Here is a 14662-nt window from a genome sequence, read left to right on the forward strand (position 1 = left end):
ATCTAAAGAACAGATGTTAAAGGAATGGGACGTGTTGAGGGAACAAGTTTCCTTGCACCAAACCAGCATGTGGAAAATGCAGGAAAGTTCCTTTCACTAGAGGGGGGAGGTGAAGCTGAACGGATTTAAAGTACCACAGGAAACTGATTTATGTCAATTTTCTTTTTAAACGCTATTTTGTGTGCTGAGGAATCTTTATCATTACTACCCAGTCTCTTCATCTGCAACCAGAAATGAGTGCTATGTGCGGACAACTTTTGCTTAAAACCTCGCTGAACTCCCATGGGAGTTCCAAATGGGATTTGAAGACTTTGTGAGTTAATGAACTTCCTAAAAGGAGCAGTGTCTTGTGCCTCATCACTTTAAAAAGCTGTGGCTCAAGTGCTGAGCCCCTGGGAGGAATTAACCTGAGCTGCAGCGAGGGTGAAGGAAGCTTCCCGTGGAGTTACTGCGGTGTCACTGGAGGCGTGCAGAGAGCCCTGTACTTGGTCACTATTTCGACGAGTGACTGGACAGAGGGCCCCTTGCAGGTGTGTGGCACCGGGCGCTTCCTCCCCAGCATCAGAAATCCTGCCTCTGGTGTTCATCAGAGCCCTCTGGGGAGCCTGCGGGGGCAGTCAGGCTCTGGGGGCTGCAGGATGAGCTGTAGATGTCAGCCAGGATGTGGGGAAAGGAGCACAGCGATCTCAGGCTTGCTCCTGTCCTGCAGTGAGACTTGGGGCCATCTGCAAGTCCCTGCAGCCTGTGCCAGGCACTCTTCTGGTTGTGGGTTTGAGGTTTTTTTTTTGAGCTAACTGATGGAAGAGGGGTGTGAGAAATACCATTTGTTCTCCAAAAATCTCGTCTGGAAAAGACTTCCTGTGTGCTTCTGGTACAGAGCTGGTTTTATGTGAACTAGTGCTGTGGGATGCTGACCTGTACTGTTTTCATGCATCTTGGTTTGGTGCACTGAAATAACTGTAAGAAGCTCGTTCCTTCAGTGGATAATCTTTGGAGTGAAGTCCGCTCTACCTGTGTAAAATGCCTTCTGTAAATGTTTTATATTATGAAAGAAACATTGCTATTTCTTTGCTTCCTACCATTCAGGTCTTTTAAATGTAGTTATCCTCACCATCTTACTGGGTCTGGCAATAGTTTTGAATTTTGTTCACTGGTCAGTTCTTGGAAATAGGCTCTTCAAGTGCATCTTTGGATGATGACCAACGATGACCACCATTGGCAGCATTGAGATTCCTACCAGGGAAATAAGAAATTACACGATATGGTTTCTGTATATACCCTCGCAGCTGGGAGCTCTGCTTGATTTCTGCTGTTCTGACCTCTTAATTTCAGCTCTTTTGCTGGGTTTGATAGCTGACTTCTTTTTTTGTTTGCCTCTCAGAAACGTAGGCTGCATGTTTTGTAGAGCTGAACTCATTAATTCAATGCATCTGATATTTTTGCTCACTTCATTACTGAATGACTTTACCTTCGCCGGGTCCCCTCCCAAGGTTAGTTCAGTTAAATATCTCATGTCAGGAGACGACTTGATCAAAAAGACGAAGTGAAACGGGTTGGCTCAGGGAGTATTTCTTGGGGAGACGAACTTCCAGCTTAATGGGTGCGAAGCAGTGTAATTCTGCTGGAACGAGCTGGGCTTCCCTACAGCAAGGAGCTACGCAGAACTGAGTTGTCCTCTCCTAGAGCTTTCTCGGTGCTTTCTTGGTTAAAAGATGGCCATTTGGGAAATCTCCACAGTGCTGACGCTGCGGGAGATGTTGGATAATTTGTGATTTTATTCATTATTTTCCCCCCCCTCCTTTCATGTCATTCGGTATTTGATACACATAGCGAGCTGTTTTGATGGAAAAAATCTTGAAAATTGTTGCAGTAAAAATGTTTTAGTTACGGCTTTGAAGGTGAATTTCTTATGACTGTTTTGCAAGGCTTCTTTCACAGGCTTACTAAGTCGCTCATAGATTGCACTGATTTGTTGTGAACTGTTAATTGCAGCAGCTAAACATGGAAATCCTTCTGTTTTTCTAAAGTCGAACTCTGGTTTTCAGCTAAGATAGATCTGGGCACCTGTTTCAGACGTGCTGCTGCTCTTCCTGAATGGCTCTTGATTTGTATACAGGATCTGTCCAGGATGTAGATAAGGGTCCAAATACCTTTTTTTTGGAAATGTACTTTTATTATTGCTATTAAAACTTAATTTGCAGCATCATCTGAACTTAATTTAACTGAATTTGGAGAGGATATTAATAGGGGAGTCATTTCTAAAGACAAAATGGGGCAGAGGAGGAGAAACTAGAGGAATGAATTCTGAACTTCAGTGTGCAAAACTTACGGATAGAAGACATTAGAAGGTTATGGAAGCTGCTGCTATGGCACTTCACCCCCTCCCCTGTTCTTTGGGGTACCATTCCTCGGTTTGACTTGCTTCCTGAGCCTGAAATTCTTCCTTGTGAAGTTTCATTGTATAATGTATCTGCTTCGGAGTAACTTGGTTTATTATTCTCTGGGCTATAAAGAAATGAAGGATGAATTGCAGTAATGGTTTCAGGGAGTACCACATCATTCTGGGGCTCTTAACAAGTAGTGTGGCAGGATGTGGGAAGCCTCGAATATCTTATGACTTGAAATTAATTTTCGCATACACTTGAAAACCTCTTGAATGGGGTTGAAGGCAATTTATAGTCAGGCATGCCAACTCTGTGGCTGAGGCAGCGGAACGAGAGCTGAGGAAGGCAGATTTCTGGTAGCGTGCCCTTTGGCAAACAAGTGAATCCCTCTCTGCATTTATTTCTGTTTCTATTACTTGGACAGAGATAATAACTTCTGGCCTTCTTCAGTGTTGAATAATAATGAGGTTAAGAAATTTTCTTACTGTAGGAAACAGTAAACTGCATTCTGTAAAAGCCATTGGTGTCTATGTTGATCATTTTCTTGTAGTCTTAGTAAGAGGAGCAATGTTTGGAAGCTGTATAAAATATGATCGTGGTGCAGATGCTGCTGCAAAATAAATTTTAGTAGTGATATGAAAAACAATGACTTTTCTTGCATTTGGAAGCGTCACAAAGTGATCTTTGTGGCAGAAGATGCAGAGTTCTGCTCGTGCCCATTGAAAATGTGGAGGTGTTTCCAGAAACCTCCCTGAATCAGAAATGCTGATAATGTATGAGTACAATCATGCATAAGTACACGACTGTGCAAGAATTTAGGGTTACAAATGTATATGAAATTCATCTGCATTAATGGCCTGAAGCTGTCGTGCACATCGCTGGTACATTATTGGCTCAGCGATGATTTAGTAGAGCTTTCAAGACAGCTGGGTGGGATTAAGATAAATGTGGTAAGCAGTTATTTTAAAAAGGAGAAATCTTCATAATGACGTGTACACAGGAGAAAAATCTCAACTAGGCAAAAAAGATACTGGGTGCATACTTCCGAGTGAGTTTGATTATTTTAGCAGTAGTATTTGTAAGCTTTATAGCAAGCCAAACTGGAGGAAAGCAAGTATTTGCACGGGATGGTGGTGTGCCAAGGCACAGCGTGGTTGCTGAGACTTGCTTTTGATCCACAGCTTTGTGTTTTCAGATGCAGCTACGTTTTTGTGTGTTTTCTCCACCCGTTTTGTCTTTCATCCTTTATATATGTTCAGGCAGTCTCTGTGTATTCATGAGGGTAGAACCCAGCACAGTGAAGCTCTTCAGAATCTGCAGCAACGAGCTGCAAACGTGAGGCACCACATCTCCCTACCCAGGAACATGCAGGCAGGGTGGATGCAACATAAGATTGGCACATGAAGTTACTCCCTGTGCCCTGCCTTTAGGGTTTATTTACTAAAGGAAGAAAATGCTACCAAAACAGTCTACCTTGCAAACAAAAGCATTCCTAAAAGTATGCTGCAGAAAGGTGCTTCATCAGCCCTCAAATCCTCACGTACTACAAACCCCATGAAAGAAGCTGTAACCCCGCAGTGAGCAGTGATTAACTGTGCTCAGAAAGACAAAAAGGTACAAGCTAACTAAGGAGCACATGCAGGGAACAGGCTCAGGAGCAGGTTGATAGTTTGCTTTGATTATTTGTCTGTCAATGGTCAGCAAAGCTATCCTCGTTCTGAGCTGCAGTGCTGGGAGGAGCAGTGCACGCTGTCTGTGCAGACTTGTTGCACAAGATCTAAAAGTGATGGAGGGGATAGGCAGTGCATTTTCATTTGTTTTCAGGGTCTTGCTTTCCAGTTGCATGCTTTGTGTTTGCAGGAAGTCTTGCTGTTCTTATGGCTTCTCATACCTTTTTAGATTCCTTCAGATTTATTTTTTTTAAAAAAGAAGTGGGGTGGTGTAATTCAGTGTGGCCTGTTTTGAAGCAAAACTGGGCAGGACTCCTCAGACAGGGGCTTGTTGATACTGGTTTGTTGTTGGAGACTGGTACGGCTATAGCAACAGATGGTTTTTCACTTGTGTGAGTTTTATATTTTTTCCCTTTTATGGAATTTCATACCTTATTCGCTACTGTTTCAAGGAATTAAGAATTTCACGGCAGTGTTGAGAAGCTCACAGAATGGTGGTGATCCAGAAAAGTACTGTAATTGGCCTCGAGGGGAAAGATACGTTATTTTAGTACAAAATACTGGCTTCCACAAAAATTTGATCCTCCAGGAGTCTCGTTTTCTCAGCTGTTATGTATGTTCTGTGTGTCCCTGTAGCTCTTTAGTATACATGCAATGCGTGTACCTTACATGGACTGTACTGTGAGCAATTTCCAGAAGAGTAGCATGGTGAGGTTAGCCAGGTATAAGGCCAAATAATTTTTTGGATGGTGGAAATAAAAATGGCTTGTAACAGCTTTTTAAAGTATATTCCAGGAAAAAAAAAAAAAAACACTAAATTGTATGGAAATTATAAAATTGGTATTTCAAACTGGCCTATCTGAAAAACAAACAAACAAACAAAAACAAACCACAAACCACTTTCTTATATGTAGTATCTGTTGCATTGTCAAACTAGGGAAGATGAACTGTCTAATTATGGTTATTTATAGACTTCCCTGCAAAATCAAACTACATGAACACAAGGTAAGATACTCAGCTATTTGCAAGATAACTTTTTTTTAGAAGGGGGAGGGAATATTCTTGCAGTGTGATAGAGGTATAGTGCAATCTTCAAGTGCAGATGGTGACTTGATGAGGTGTATATTTTGTACCTGTTGTTAAATATTCTTCTTTTTCATCCTAGTTTCCACTGGCTCACTTGCTCAGCAGTATGCCCACCCTAATGCTACCCTGCATCCGCATCCTCCGCATCCTCAGCCTTCTGCCACACCAACTGGCCAGCAGCAAAGCCAACATGCTGGAAGCCACCCTGCTCCTAGCCCCGTGCAGGTAACAGCTTAATGGAGTGAATGTCTTTAAATTGTACTTAACACACCCTACTGGAAGGTATCTCATCAGTCTGTTACTTTGCATCGATCTATTGATTTCTTGAGAGGAAAAACGATGGGAGCAGCTGCCCAGACCACCTGCATGTGATGAATCTCATGCAGGAATTGTCCAGATTCCCATATTTTCTAGAAGGCAGGAAGCAGAGAGATACCATCTCGTTCCTCTCTGCTTGCAATGGCCAGGACTCAAATGTAGACCCATCGCATAATTTGTGAGATAAGCTAGGAGGAAAACTTGTGGCAGTCCCTTTTCCTTAGTAAAGGCCAACATTTGAGTGTAACCATCCGTTTCTCCCTCTTCATGGGGGTTGAGGTACAGCTTGTTTTCATGTTACAATTAAGAAACGCTTACAACTGTCACAGTTTAATGTGAGTGGGGTCAGAATTAGAAGTAGCAGAATAACGCTGAGAAGTTTTGATTTGTATTTCCTCAAAGGCAGGCAGCTGAAAACAAAGCAGTACTTGTGATAATGCTGCCTGCCATAGATACCTACTGGTAGTGACTTTGGGCTGCTCTAAGTGCAGCTGTGAAGTATTTCCAGCTTCCAGGCTTCAGGGTCTCCTTGTTCTTACCTGGCAGACACTGTTCTGGTCAACACATCCATTTTCCAGGCTCCTGCTCACATGACTCTCTAGTGTGCAAGGAGAAAATGAGCCTGGAGGAATTGCAGTAAGTTTTCATGTGACCGTAGTTAAAAGATTGAATATCAAGAGTTTTTCAAGCCTTTCTTAGACTAGTTTCCATAATAAATGTCTCACTTCTAGGCCATAACATAAACCTCACTGATGTACTATCTTTTTTTGCAGCATCATCAGCACCAGGCTGCTCAGGCACTCCACCTGGCAAACCCACAACAGCAGTCGGCAATTTACCACGCAGGTCTAGCTCCAACCCCACCTTCCATGACGCCAGGCTCCAATACGCAGTCTCCACAAAATAGTTTTCCTACAGCACAACAAACAGTCTTCACCATTCATCCCTCCCATGTTCAACCTGCATATACCAATCCGCCACACATGGCCCATGTCCCCCAGGTAAACACAGTTTAACAACCTTCAAGACTAAATGTCTTAATGCCACAAAGATAGGACAGTTGGGCCTGCTGAAGTGATTTCCATTCTGTCACCTCTCAGCACAAACCTACCTGTTGTGTTACTTTAGGTTTCTGTCTGTACATTGCCTTTCTTTTAGAATTTTACAAGATATTTGGACCTCAGCTTCCAACACCCAGTGCATCTACAACTGTAGTTTAATGAAGACATCTTAAGCTGGCACTGCTACCGAAAGAAGTTGAGCTCTCTTCCCAGTTCCGACTCCCATTCTTGTCCTGCCCCACCATTCTGCTCACAGGACTGTTTGGCCATGCAGCAAACCAGACTGGGGACGTGATTCAGCTGAAGCGTGCTCCCCCCCCCCCCCTATTTTAGGCTGCTTCTCAGTCAAATCAGTTCACTACTCGGGTTCACTGCATGATCACAGGAAGAGCTGGCACGCAGGAGGGTCAGAGGCGAGAACTGAGTGGAAGAAAGCTGAACTGCTGCTTTTGGTGGCAGTGGTAGGCTCGGCGTTGTAGCCAAATTTATACAAGTACATTCAGTAAAGGATATTCCGAAGGATTACTGGGTAGTAATAAGGCTGCACTGCGATGGGAGATAGGTGAGATTCAGTTCAGATGATTGCAAGACAATCCTTGCTGAAAGAGAAAACCGTGTGTGTGTGTGTCTGTGTGGCTCTAAATGTATTGCAGGAGAACCCCAATGATTGTCGGGCAACTTAACTACAGTCTTTGCTTCAGGATCAGAAACCCATTTCTCTTAACTGCTCTCTTGTGGTCAACTCACTGAAAAAAAAAAAAAAAAAAAGGATTTTGGGAAGGGAAGCACATGACTGATTAATCAAGAGCTCCGCGTAAAGCAGCGTTACAAAGATTTTCTGATGTTTACTAAATCTCATGGATTTAGTGAGCTTTGTCAAGGAGCGGACAGTTCATCAGTAATTTGCCTGCACAATTGCATCTTCAGATAAGTACTTGGTATCTGGCTTCTGCCTTCTCATACAGGCTAACAGTAGTTTGGGATAGCAAGACTAACTGTGGGTAGGGAGGTTAGTCTGATAGGTGTGCAGTCCCTTACTGAATTCTGGTAAAACCTTTGTTTTGGTTCCTGGCACGGCCAGTTAAGCAAACTAATTAGTAGCTGTTTTAAGAATTGTTTTTACTGATGTTGAGTTTTTAGCTTTTTAATTCCGGTAGGCTTTTAATTTCTCTGCTTTTATACTGTGGGAGGATAAAGAGGATGTCCAAACTTGACTACTGCTATTGTAGCACCTTGCCACATCCTCCCAGGCTCTGGTTTCTGCCAGAAGCAAGATTCTCTGCTTAAATGAGCTATTGCTCTGCTCTGGCATGATGGCACTGGTGCGAATGCCCAGGTTGTAGAGCTTCTCAAGATGCCTCGAAATACCGCACGTAGCCCTTTAGAAGGGTCTTGGAAGCTTGTGGGCGAGTGGCATGTTCAGTGCTGTGCCTTGAAACGTGAAACAGGCTTGTTTCAAAGTCAACTTGAAGGTAAACCTGTAGAAGAACTGTGCTGTACACACTGTGGCCAGGCCCGTGCCTGCGCTGTAGATGCGGCCGTTGTCTTCCTTCCGTGTGCCAAGCACTTCATCAGCAAACCTTGCTAAAGGAAATCAGATGCAACTTTTAGTCAGAACTGACGGCTTAGTCAGGATTTTTAGCAATCACAGGCAAAGCCTGCTTTATCCTTAATTTTTGACTTACGCAGTCTTTTCTGCTGTAATTTTTTAGGATGAAAACTACAATCCATAATCCACAATATTTGTACCAGACTGACTTTTTGAAATGAAGTAGTTCCCTCAAAATTTTCTAATGAAGGAATAACTACAGTTCTGTAAGAAGTTTTAAATGCGTGTAATTATTCCATGGTGGGGAAACTAATCACTGGATTTAATAGCTTCTCAGTAGTGCCATTTCCAACTGCCGAGCACCATTGTGAAATATGTAGTAGGAATTTCAGTTCGGCTAACACAGGGGATCAGTTGAATTTCCCTTTAGGTTATCAGATGAATTGAGCTGTTAGAGATCTCTCACTTGAGAAACAGTACTTGAAAATTCATTGCAAAGTACTGTCAGCTTCCAATTTGTAAAGCGTTCGAGCCACAGCAGAAATTTTTATCCAGTTTGTGTCTGTACTGAATACAACTGCTATATGAATAGCTGCTTTATAGTTATGGCTGCTATAATAGCATGTTTGTCAACGTAAAAATGGTGCTGATCCTGAAAGATATTTTTGTTTCACAGCCTTATCTTCTAAGCCTTTTTTAGAGCAAGAGTGAGATTTGAATTGCAGTTCCTGCCTTTAAAGGCTTCTCGAGTGCTATTAATAGAGTGTAAGTCTGATAAAGAGTTTGAGAAATGTCTGTGATGAGTCAAATAACCCTTTTGTCTTTAAGAAATAAAATTCTAGCCACTACCTGCTATTTGTCTTTACTGGCCTGTGAAACTTGTGAGGCTGCGATGATTGCACCGTAGTGCCCTGTTCATGGGGTATGGTAGAAGGACAAAGCAAACCTTAGATGCAAATACATTTTTTTTTCCAAGACAAACTGACCGAAAGCTCTAGGAGTTCCTTCACGTGTTGTGCTTTTACGAAACTAGTGCTTACCAGATTTTTAAAACAATTGACAATCTCTAGAGTTCCGAACCACTCTGAGCAAAAGAAGCCAACTGACAAGTTACTGAACTTGTTTGCCAGAAGGTGATCAGCCATAACGAAGATTAATCTCCTTTTTTCTGCTGAGACTTAACTATGATTGCTTAGATTACACAAGGACCTTAACTGTGATGAGCTTAACTGGAAACAGAACAAAGCTGACCTAACAGTATAAAGGGATGAAATCACTCATCTTAGAATGACTGCTTAGATGAAAGATAGTGCAGGCACAGGTCACTGGAGAGTGGTTTCTAGGGCAGGGAGCCATGAAAGAATGTGGAGTTGTGTAATGAGAAGCTGAGGATGGGATGCCAGACCTCTAGTGCGTGTGAAGTTCAGATCCGTACCCGGTGCATTCTCTGCATAGGAAGTGCTTTGATCTAGGTTACTAACAATAATGTTTTTGAAGATTTGTTGCTGAGTTTTTTTTTTTTAAATATCCCACAGTTTAACGCTGTTGGTCTCTCCCAGTGTGCACTGTCCAAATTGCTAAAATTGAGAATGTTACTCAGAGCCAGCAGTGAGGATTTGAGCCCTTTTTTTTTTTTTTAGCTGTTATTTTTGTGTTAAGATCTCTGACTTAAGCCCTGTAGCTAATCTAGTTAAAATGGAGTAAATCTCTGGATTTACTGGTACAGCTGGAGAAAACTTGATAGTCATGTGGCCAGGAGTGATGCCTCCTTGTGACCATTATACTAAAGAGCTCTTTGTTTCAGGCTCATGTACAGTCAGGAATGGTTCCTTCTCACCCAACTGCCCATGCTCCAATGATGCTAATGACGACACAGCCACCTGGTGGTCCCCAAGCCGCCATCGCTCAAAGTGCACTACAGCCCATTCCAGTCTCGACAACAACACATTTCCCCTATATGACGCACCCTTCAGGTGAGGAGTGTGTGCCCGGGAGACCTGCACCTTAACTGAGCCAGGTCACAGTAGTGAGGAGGACTGTTACAAACCAGATTTGGGGAAAAGAACAAACAAACAAACTAAAAAAAAAAATAAAAAATTAAAAAAAAAAAAAAAGCTGAAGATGTCCTTTTAGAGTGGCAGGCTGCTGAAGGCAGGCTATTTCTGCATTTAGCATTTATACTTTGCCAGCCCAAATGCCTAGGTAAGCATGCGAGATTTAGCTAATTTAGCAAAGACCTCGTTTCTCTGTAGCTTGAGTACAGAAATGGATAACGATGCAGGCACTGGCGCTGTGGGACTGTATTCTTCCAGGTTTTGCCGTGGTTTTGCCTTGGGGGATGGACTGTCTGTGTAGCCTGTTCATAACGATCTGGGGGTTTATTAAATTTATAGCGATTTGCCTTGAGGATAGGAGTGACAATGTTGCTCGGGGGTAGTGCTGTTAGACTTCTAATGACCGAAGTAAAATGACAATTGAAGTCTATTCTTTAATTCAGAGTAACATTCTGCAGCTTTACTTTGGGGGAAAAGTAGATGCTGTGTGACTTCTTTCCACTTTAAATTTAAAACGTTACCTAGGTTTCTTTGTTATTATTTGTTTTCAAACAGCCTCTAAACTTTTCTAGTGAACTAGATACCTGATTTTGTTTCTTGGGGAATGTGTGAGCAGAACAAAGATGCTTTCTGAGGGTTTAGGTAGGAAAAAAAATAAATATCCAAAGGACATCTTGATATGCAGAGTATTGTTTTGTTCTTAAAAAAAAAATAAAAATAAAAAATAATAAAAAAAAAAAGTTCAGCTCAGTAGTTGTCCTGTGACCACTTTACTAGCAAACTGTTGTGTGGCTTGCCAATTTATTATTTACATTTGAACTTTTTTTTTACAGTACAAGCCCACCACCAACAGCAGTTGTAAGGCTCATCTGGAATAACTGAAAGGCTGGATACCTTTTGTAGGCCAAATACCCTCCTTCTACTGCTTCTGCCAACTGGAAGCACAGAAAACTAGAATTTCATTTTATTTTGTTTAAAAAAAAAAAAAATTGATTTCTTGTAACATCCACTAGGAATGCTAACAGTTCATCTTGCAGTGGGAGAGATTTGGACTGAGTAGAGGCATTTAGGAACTTGTGGGCTATTCCATAATTCCATGCACTGTATCTGAGTCCTGCAAGTGCCCCAACTCTGCTTGCTGAAAACTGGAAGTTATTTATTTTTTAATGACCCTTCAAAGTTATGAACTCATCAGCTAGCAAAAGAAGTAACAAGAGTGATTCTTGCTGCTATTATCACTAAAAATCAAGACTTGGAGATCCCTTTTACTTCTAACTAAACTTGAAACAGGTTCAGTAAAAAAAAAAAAAAATTCTAATCGTCAAACTGATGAATTATTATTTATAAATCACGTTTGATGAGATAATCACTATCGTGAGACAGTGATGTAACTTTTAAGTTAAGAAAACTTTTACTTTGTAGATAATATAAAATAAAAACTTAAAAAAAAAATTAAAAAATAAAAAAAGTTTTAAAAACTGACCTACTTATCGTTTGTGTCTTGTTTTACCAGTCTCTCTCTTTAATGTTTTCTCCATTCGTTCCCCTTTGGATCAAAAGCTGTTTTTATTTAGCATCAGGTAAGCTTCGCCATGTGTTTCTGTCGTGTGCTGCTGCTGTGTTGTGTGTGTGCCCCCCTCACACCTCCTGCTATGAAACCAAGTCAGTCGTGGTAGACTCGTAGGGCTGTTACTAATAAAATGAAGGCTTCAGGAGCAGACTTTGATACAGGTTTTAAAGAATTTCTTGCATTCGGACCCATTCCCTAATGGCTTTACACTTTACACTGTTGTGGTTGGTGTACAGAAGGTGTCCTGGCTGGGCCTTGGTGTTTAAAATAAAGCTGTGTAAGCCAGTGGTGCTGCTGGGAGCCAAAGGAAGAAATCGGGGTAAGCATCACTTCACAAAATGGTGTAAAAAAAGATGGGGAGAGTGATAGGAGAAAGCAGCTGACTACCACATCCTTCGGCAACAGGCAGGGTAACCATCACGGCTTGGGAAATGCTGTGGTCTTCCCGACTCTTGTAGGGTGCACACGTCCTAAAATGGCTAACCACCACCAGATGATGCTGATTAAATGGATTATAAAACATCGCTGCGTTTCAGAGGCAGGTCAAGGAAACTGGTGTGTGCGTGAGCCTACGTGGACGGCAGGTAACGCATCGCACCGCGGCTTGGCACAAAACACCCGGGGGGAGATTAACACTGAGTAACTTCTGTCCTATTCCCTTAAAATGAACGGTGCAGTAAAATGGAGAGAATCCATGCAAGTAAAAAATGCAGGTGGGCAGCAGGGGGCACAAGAACATCACAAGCAGCGGCGGTGACTTGGAGCAAGACTCCTTGAGTGAGTTTCTAAGGGAGGTTTCTGTCTTTTAGTAGCTATTCAAATAGTACCCGGGATCCTACAGGGAATCAGACGAAATACCAAAAGTGAGAAACGAGTTCTAAAAACAGTTTATTAGGAGCAGATTTTTTTTTTTTTTTATATTACGGTAAATTTGCATTATTCAAGAATAAGTTACTTGTACAGTACATACAGAAACAATATATAGAAAATCTACTATACAAGAAGAACTCTTCTGTGCAGGTGAGAAGAACTTTCAAATCAATGCACTTTGCGCCCAACAACCCTGTTGGCTTTAAATCATCCTGCTGAAGGCTGAGGTGGAGAGTGCACGGTCGGCTCCCCCCGCCCGGGGTCGGTGCTGGTGAAGGTTTGTGGTTTGTCCAGATCGAACGAGCTTAAATTAAAATTGGGAATACTGTACTCAAACCTGTTAGTCAGGATTTCAAGGTTTTTATACGCTTGTTAGAGTAAAACTGCGTGGGTCGTACGATGGCAGTGTTGTGTGGTCCGGAGAAGATGAAGGAGAAGGCAGCTTGGTGGCGCTTTGGCACGGGCTGGGCTGCTGGTGGCTGCTCCTGGGGGTGGCTTCGGCCTCCCCCTGGCCCTGGAGCTCCTCTGGAAGCTTTCCAAAAACTGGTTTTGATGCAAAAACAATCCGAGAGGCAACGGCGGTGTCAGTGTTTGGTAACCTGCCCTGCATTGCTGGGCCCCGGGGCTGGCACGGTGCGGCAAGAAAGGGGGGAAGGAGGAGATAAAATCCTGCTGAAATCACGGGGAGCTTCCCAGCCTGTCCAGCACAAGGACGCGCAGCAGCTCCCGTGGGATGGCTGTCAGCAAGCACCGAGTGGTTTCCCAAGCCTAAAACGGAGCTGAGGACCTAAGATTTAGCGAGTTGGGTTAGGTGCTAGCCCTGGTTGCTGCTGTGCTGGTCACACAGCGAAGGCACTGCCCTGCCCCTGTGGCCAAATGGTGTCCTGAGCGGCCAAAACACCTCCCTGCCCTCGGCCCTCTCCTGATTTCTGGGGCTTGCTGCAGCTGCCAAGCCTCAGGACTTTCATAAACGTGCCAAAAGCCCGCGGGGGGCAGGGAACGGAGCCTGCCAAGCCCTGAGCTCTTTCCTCAAGTTACTAGAAGGACAGAAACCCTCTCCGAGCCCGTGTGAAAGGAGCGGGGAGGTGGAAGTGCCCCCGGGGGGGGGGGGGGGTGCCAGCAGCAGCAGCAACCTCATGAAACCCTCGGAGCCACCTCCTGCTGCAGGTCACGTCCACCGGAGTTTTGTTTGCAGAGGGAAAGGGGCTGCCGGGTGGTCACGAGCCCGAGGTGCGCGTTACTCATCCAAGCGCAGCCATTTCCGTGTAAACTACGGCCAGAGCCCTTGCGATTGTTTAATTGGCAGCTTCCAGCACCGCCTGCACCCTCCAGCAAGGCGGCTCCGCGTGCCAACCCGGCCCGACAGCGCCCGAGCCGGGCACGGCAATCCCTTTCCCATCCCTCTGTTCCAGATGCTCCGATTTTGGGGCGATTCGGGCGCCGCTACCTCATCTTTTGGGTTTAAAGCCGCCTTTAACGCGGCTGCCTGGTGATGCTGTAGGATTTTCTAGGCGTGCAGAGCTTTGCTGAGGAGCCTCCCCCCCCCGAATTAAAGCAATCTGGGAGCGATGCACCAACGGGGCTAGAACTTGCGCTCAGCTTCCCCCCTTCCCCTGCCCCACATGAGCCACCAAGAGCCCTGGCTTGCCTGGCCCCGTCCCCGCGCCCTGTTTTGGTGCAGAGGGACCCTGCAAACGCCTGCAGCCTTTGTGCGGCTTCGGGGAGGGAAAAAAGAGCTGCGGATACGGGTGAGGAGCCCTAGCGGAGCACAGGGGCTGCTTTGTTTCCCCTGCAGCCTCTCCGGGTTTGGCAGCCCCGGAGGCGACACCATCCAGGGTGATTTTTTCTCTGAAACGCTCCAGTTTCGGGACTGGCTGCGATGGTGCAGGAGTGCGGCTCCTGCTCAGCACCATCCCCGGGGCAGGAGCAGGAGAGGCTTCGTGTGCCCGGAGCGCACGAAATGAAGACAGGAGAGGGCAGAGATGGAGGAGAGGGGAGGCAAGAAATCCCAAACATGCTCTCAAGTCGCCGTTTCCAGTCTCCCAGCCCTTTCCCTGCGCACATCGCTTGCCTACAGAGACCAATTTCCCTCATGCCTGG

At 44.3% G+C, this 14662-nt stretch overlaps 1 protein-coding gene across 11 annotated transcripts in view; it reads left to right on the forward strand.

The window, feature by feature from the left end:
• Positions 1 to 11656, forward strand: part of ATXN2 (ataxin 2) — a 51155-nt gene extending 39499 nt beyond the window's left edge. For 8 of the 11 annotated variants that reach the window (XM_082774270.1, XM_082774261.1, XM_082774260.1 and 5 more), the window contains 3 exons: positions 5220 to 5365; positions 6232 to 6459; positions 9873 to 11656. In XM_082774270.1, the coding sequence (XP_082630396.1) occupies positions 5220 to 5365; positions 6232 to 6459; positions 9873 to 10076 (578 nt within the window). In that variant the 3' untranslated portion in view covers positions 10077 to 11656. The remainder of the gene's footprint in view (positions 1 to 5219; positions 5366 to 6231; positions 6460 to 9872) is intronic. The other 3 variants (XM_082774263.1, XM_082774262.1, XM_082774267.1) reach the window with 1 other exon arrangement.
• The last annotated feature ends 3006 nt before the right edge of the window (positions 11657 to 14662 follow it).

Source organism: Aythya marila, assembly GCF_965140915.1.
Source record: "Aythya marila genome assembly, chromosome: 17".
Taxonomy (NCBI): Eukaryota; Metazoa; Chordata; class Aves; order Anseriformes; family Anatidae; genus Aythya; species Aythya marila.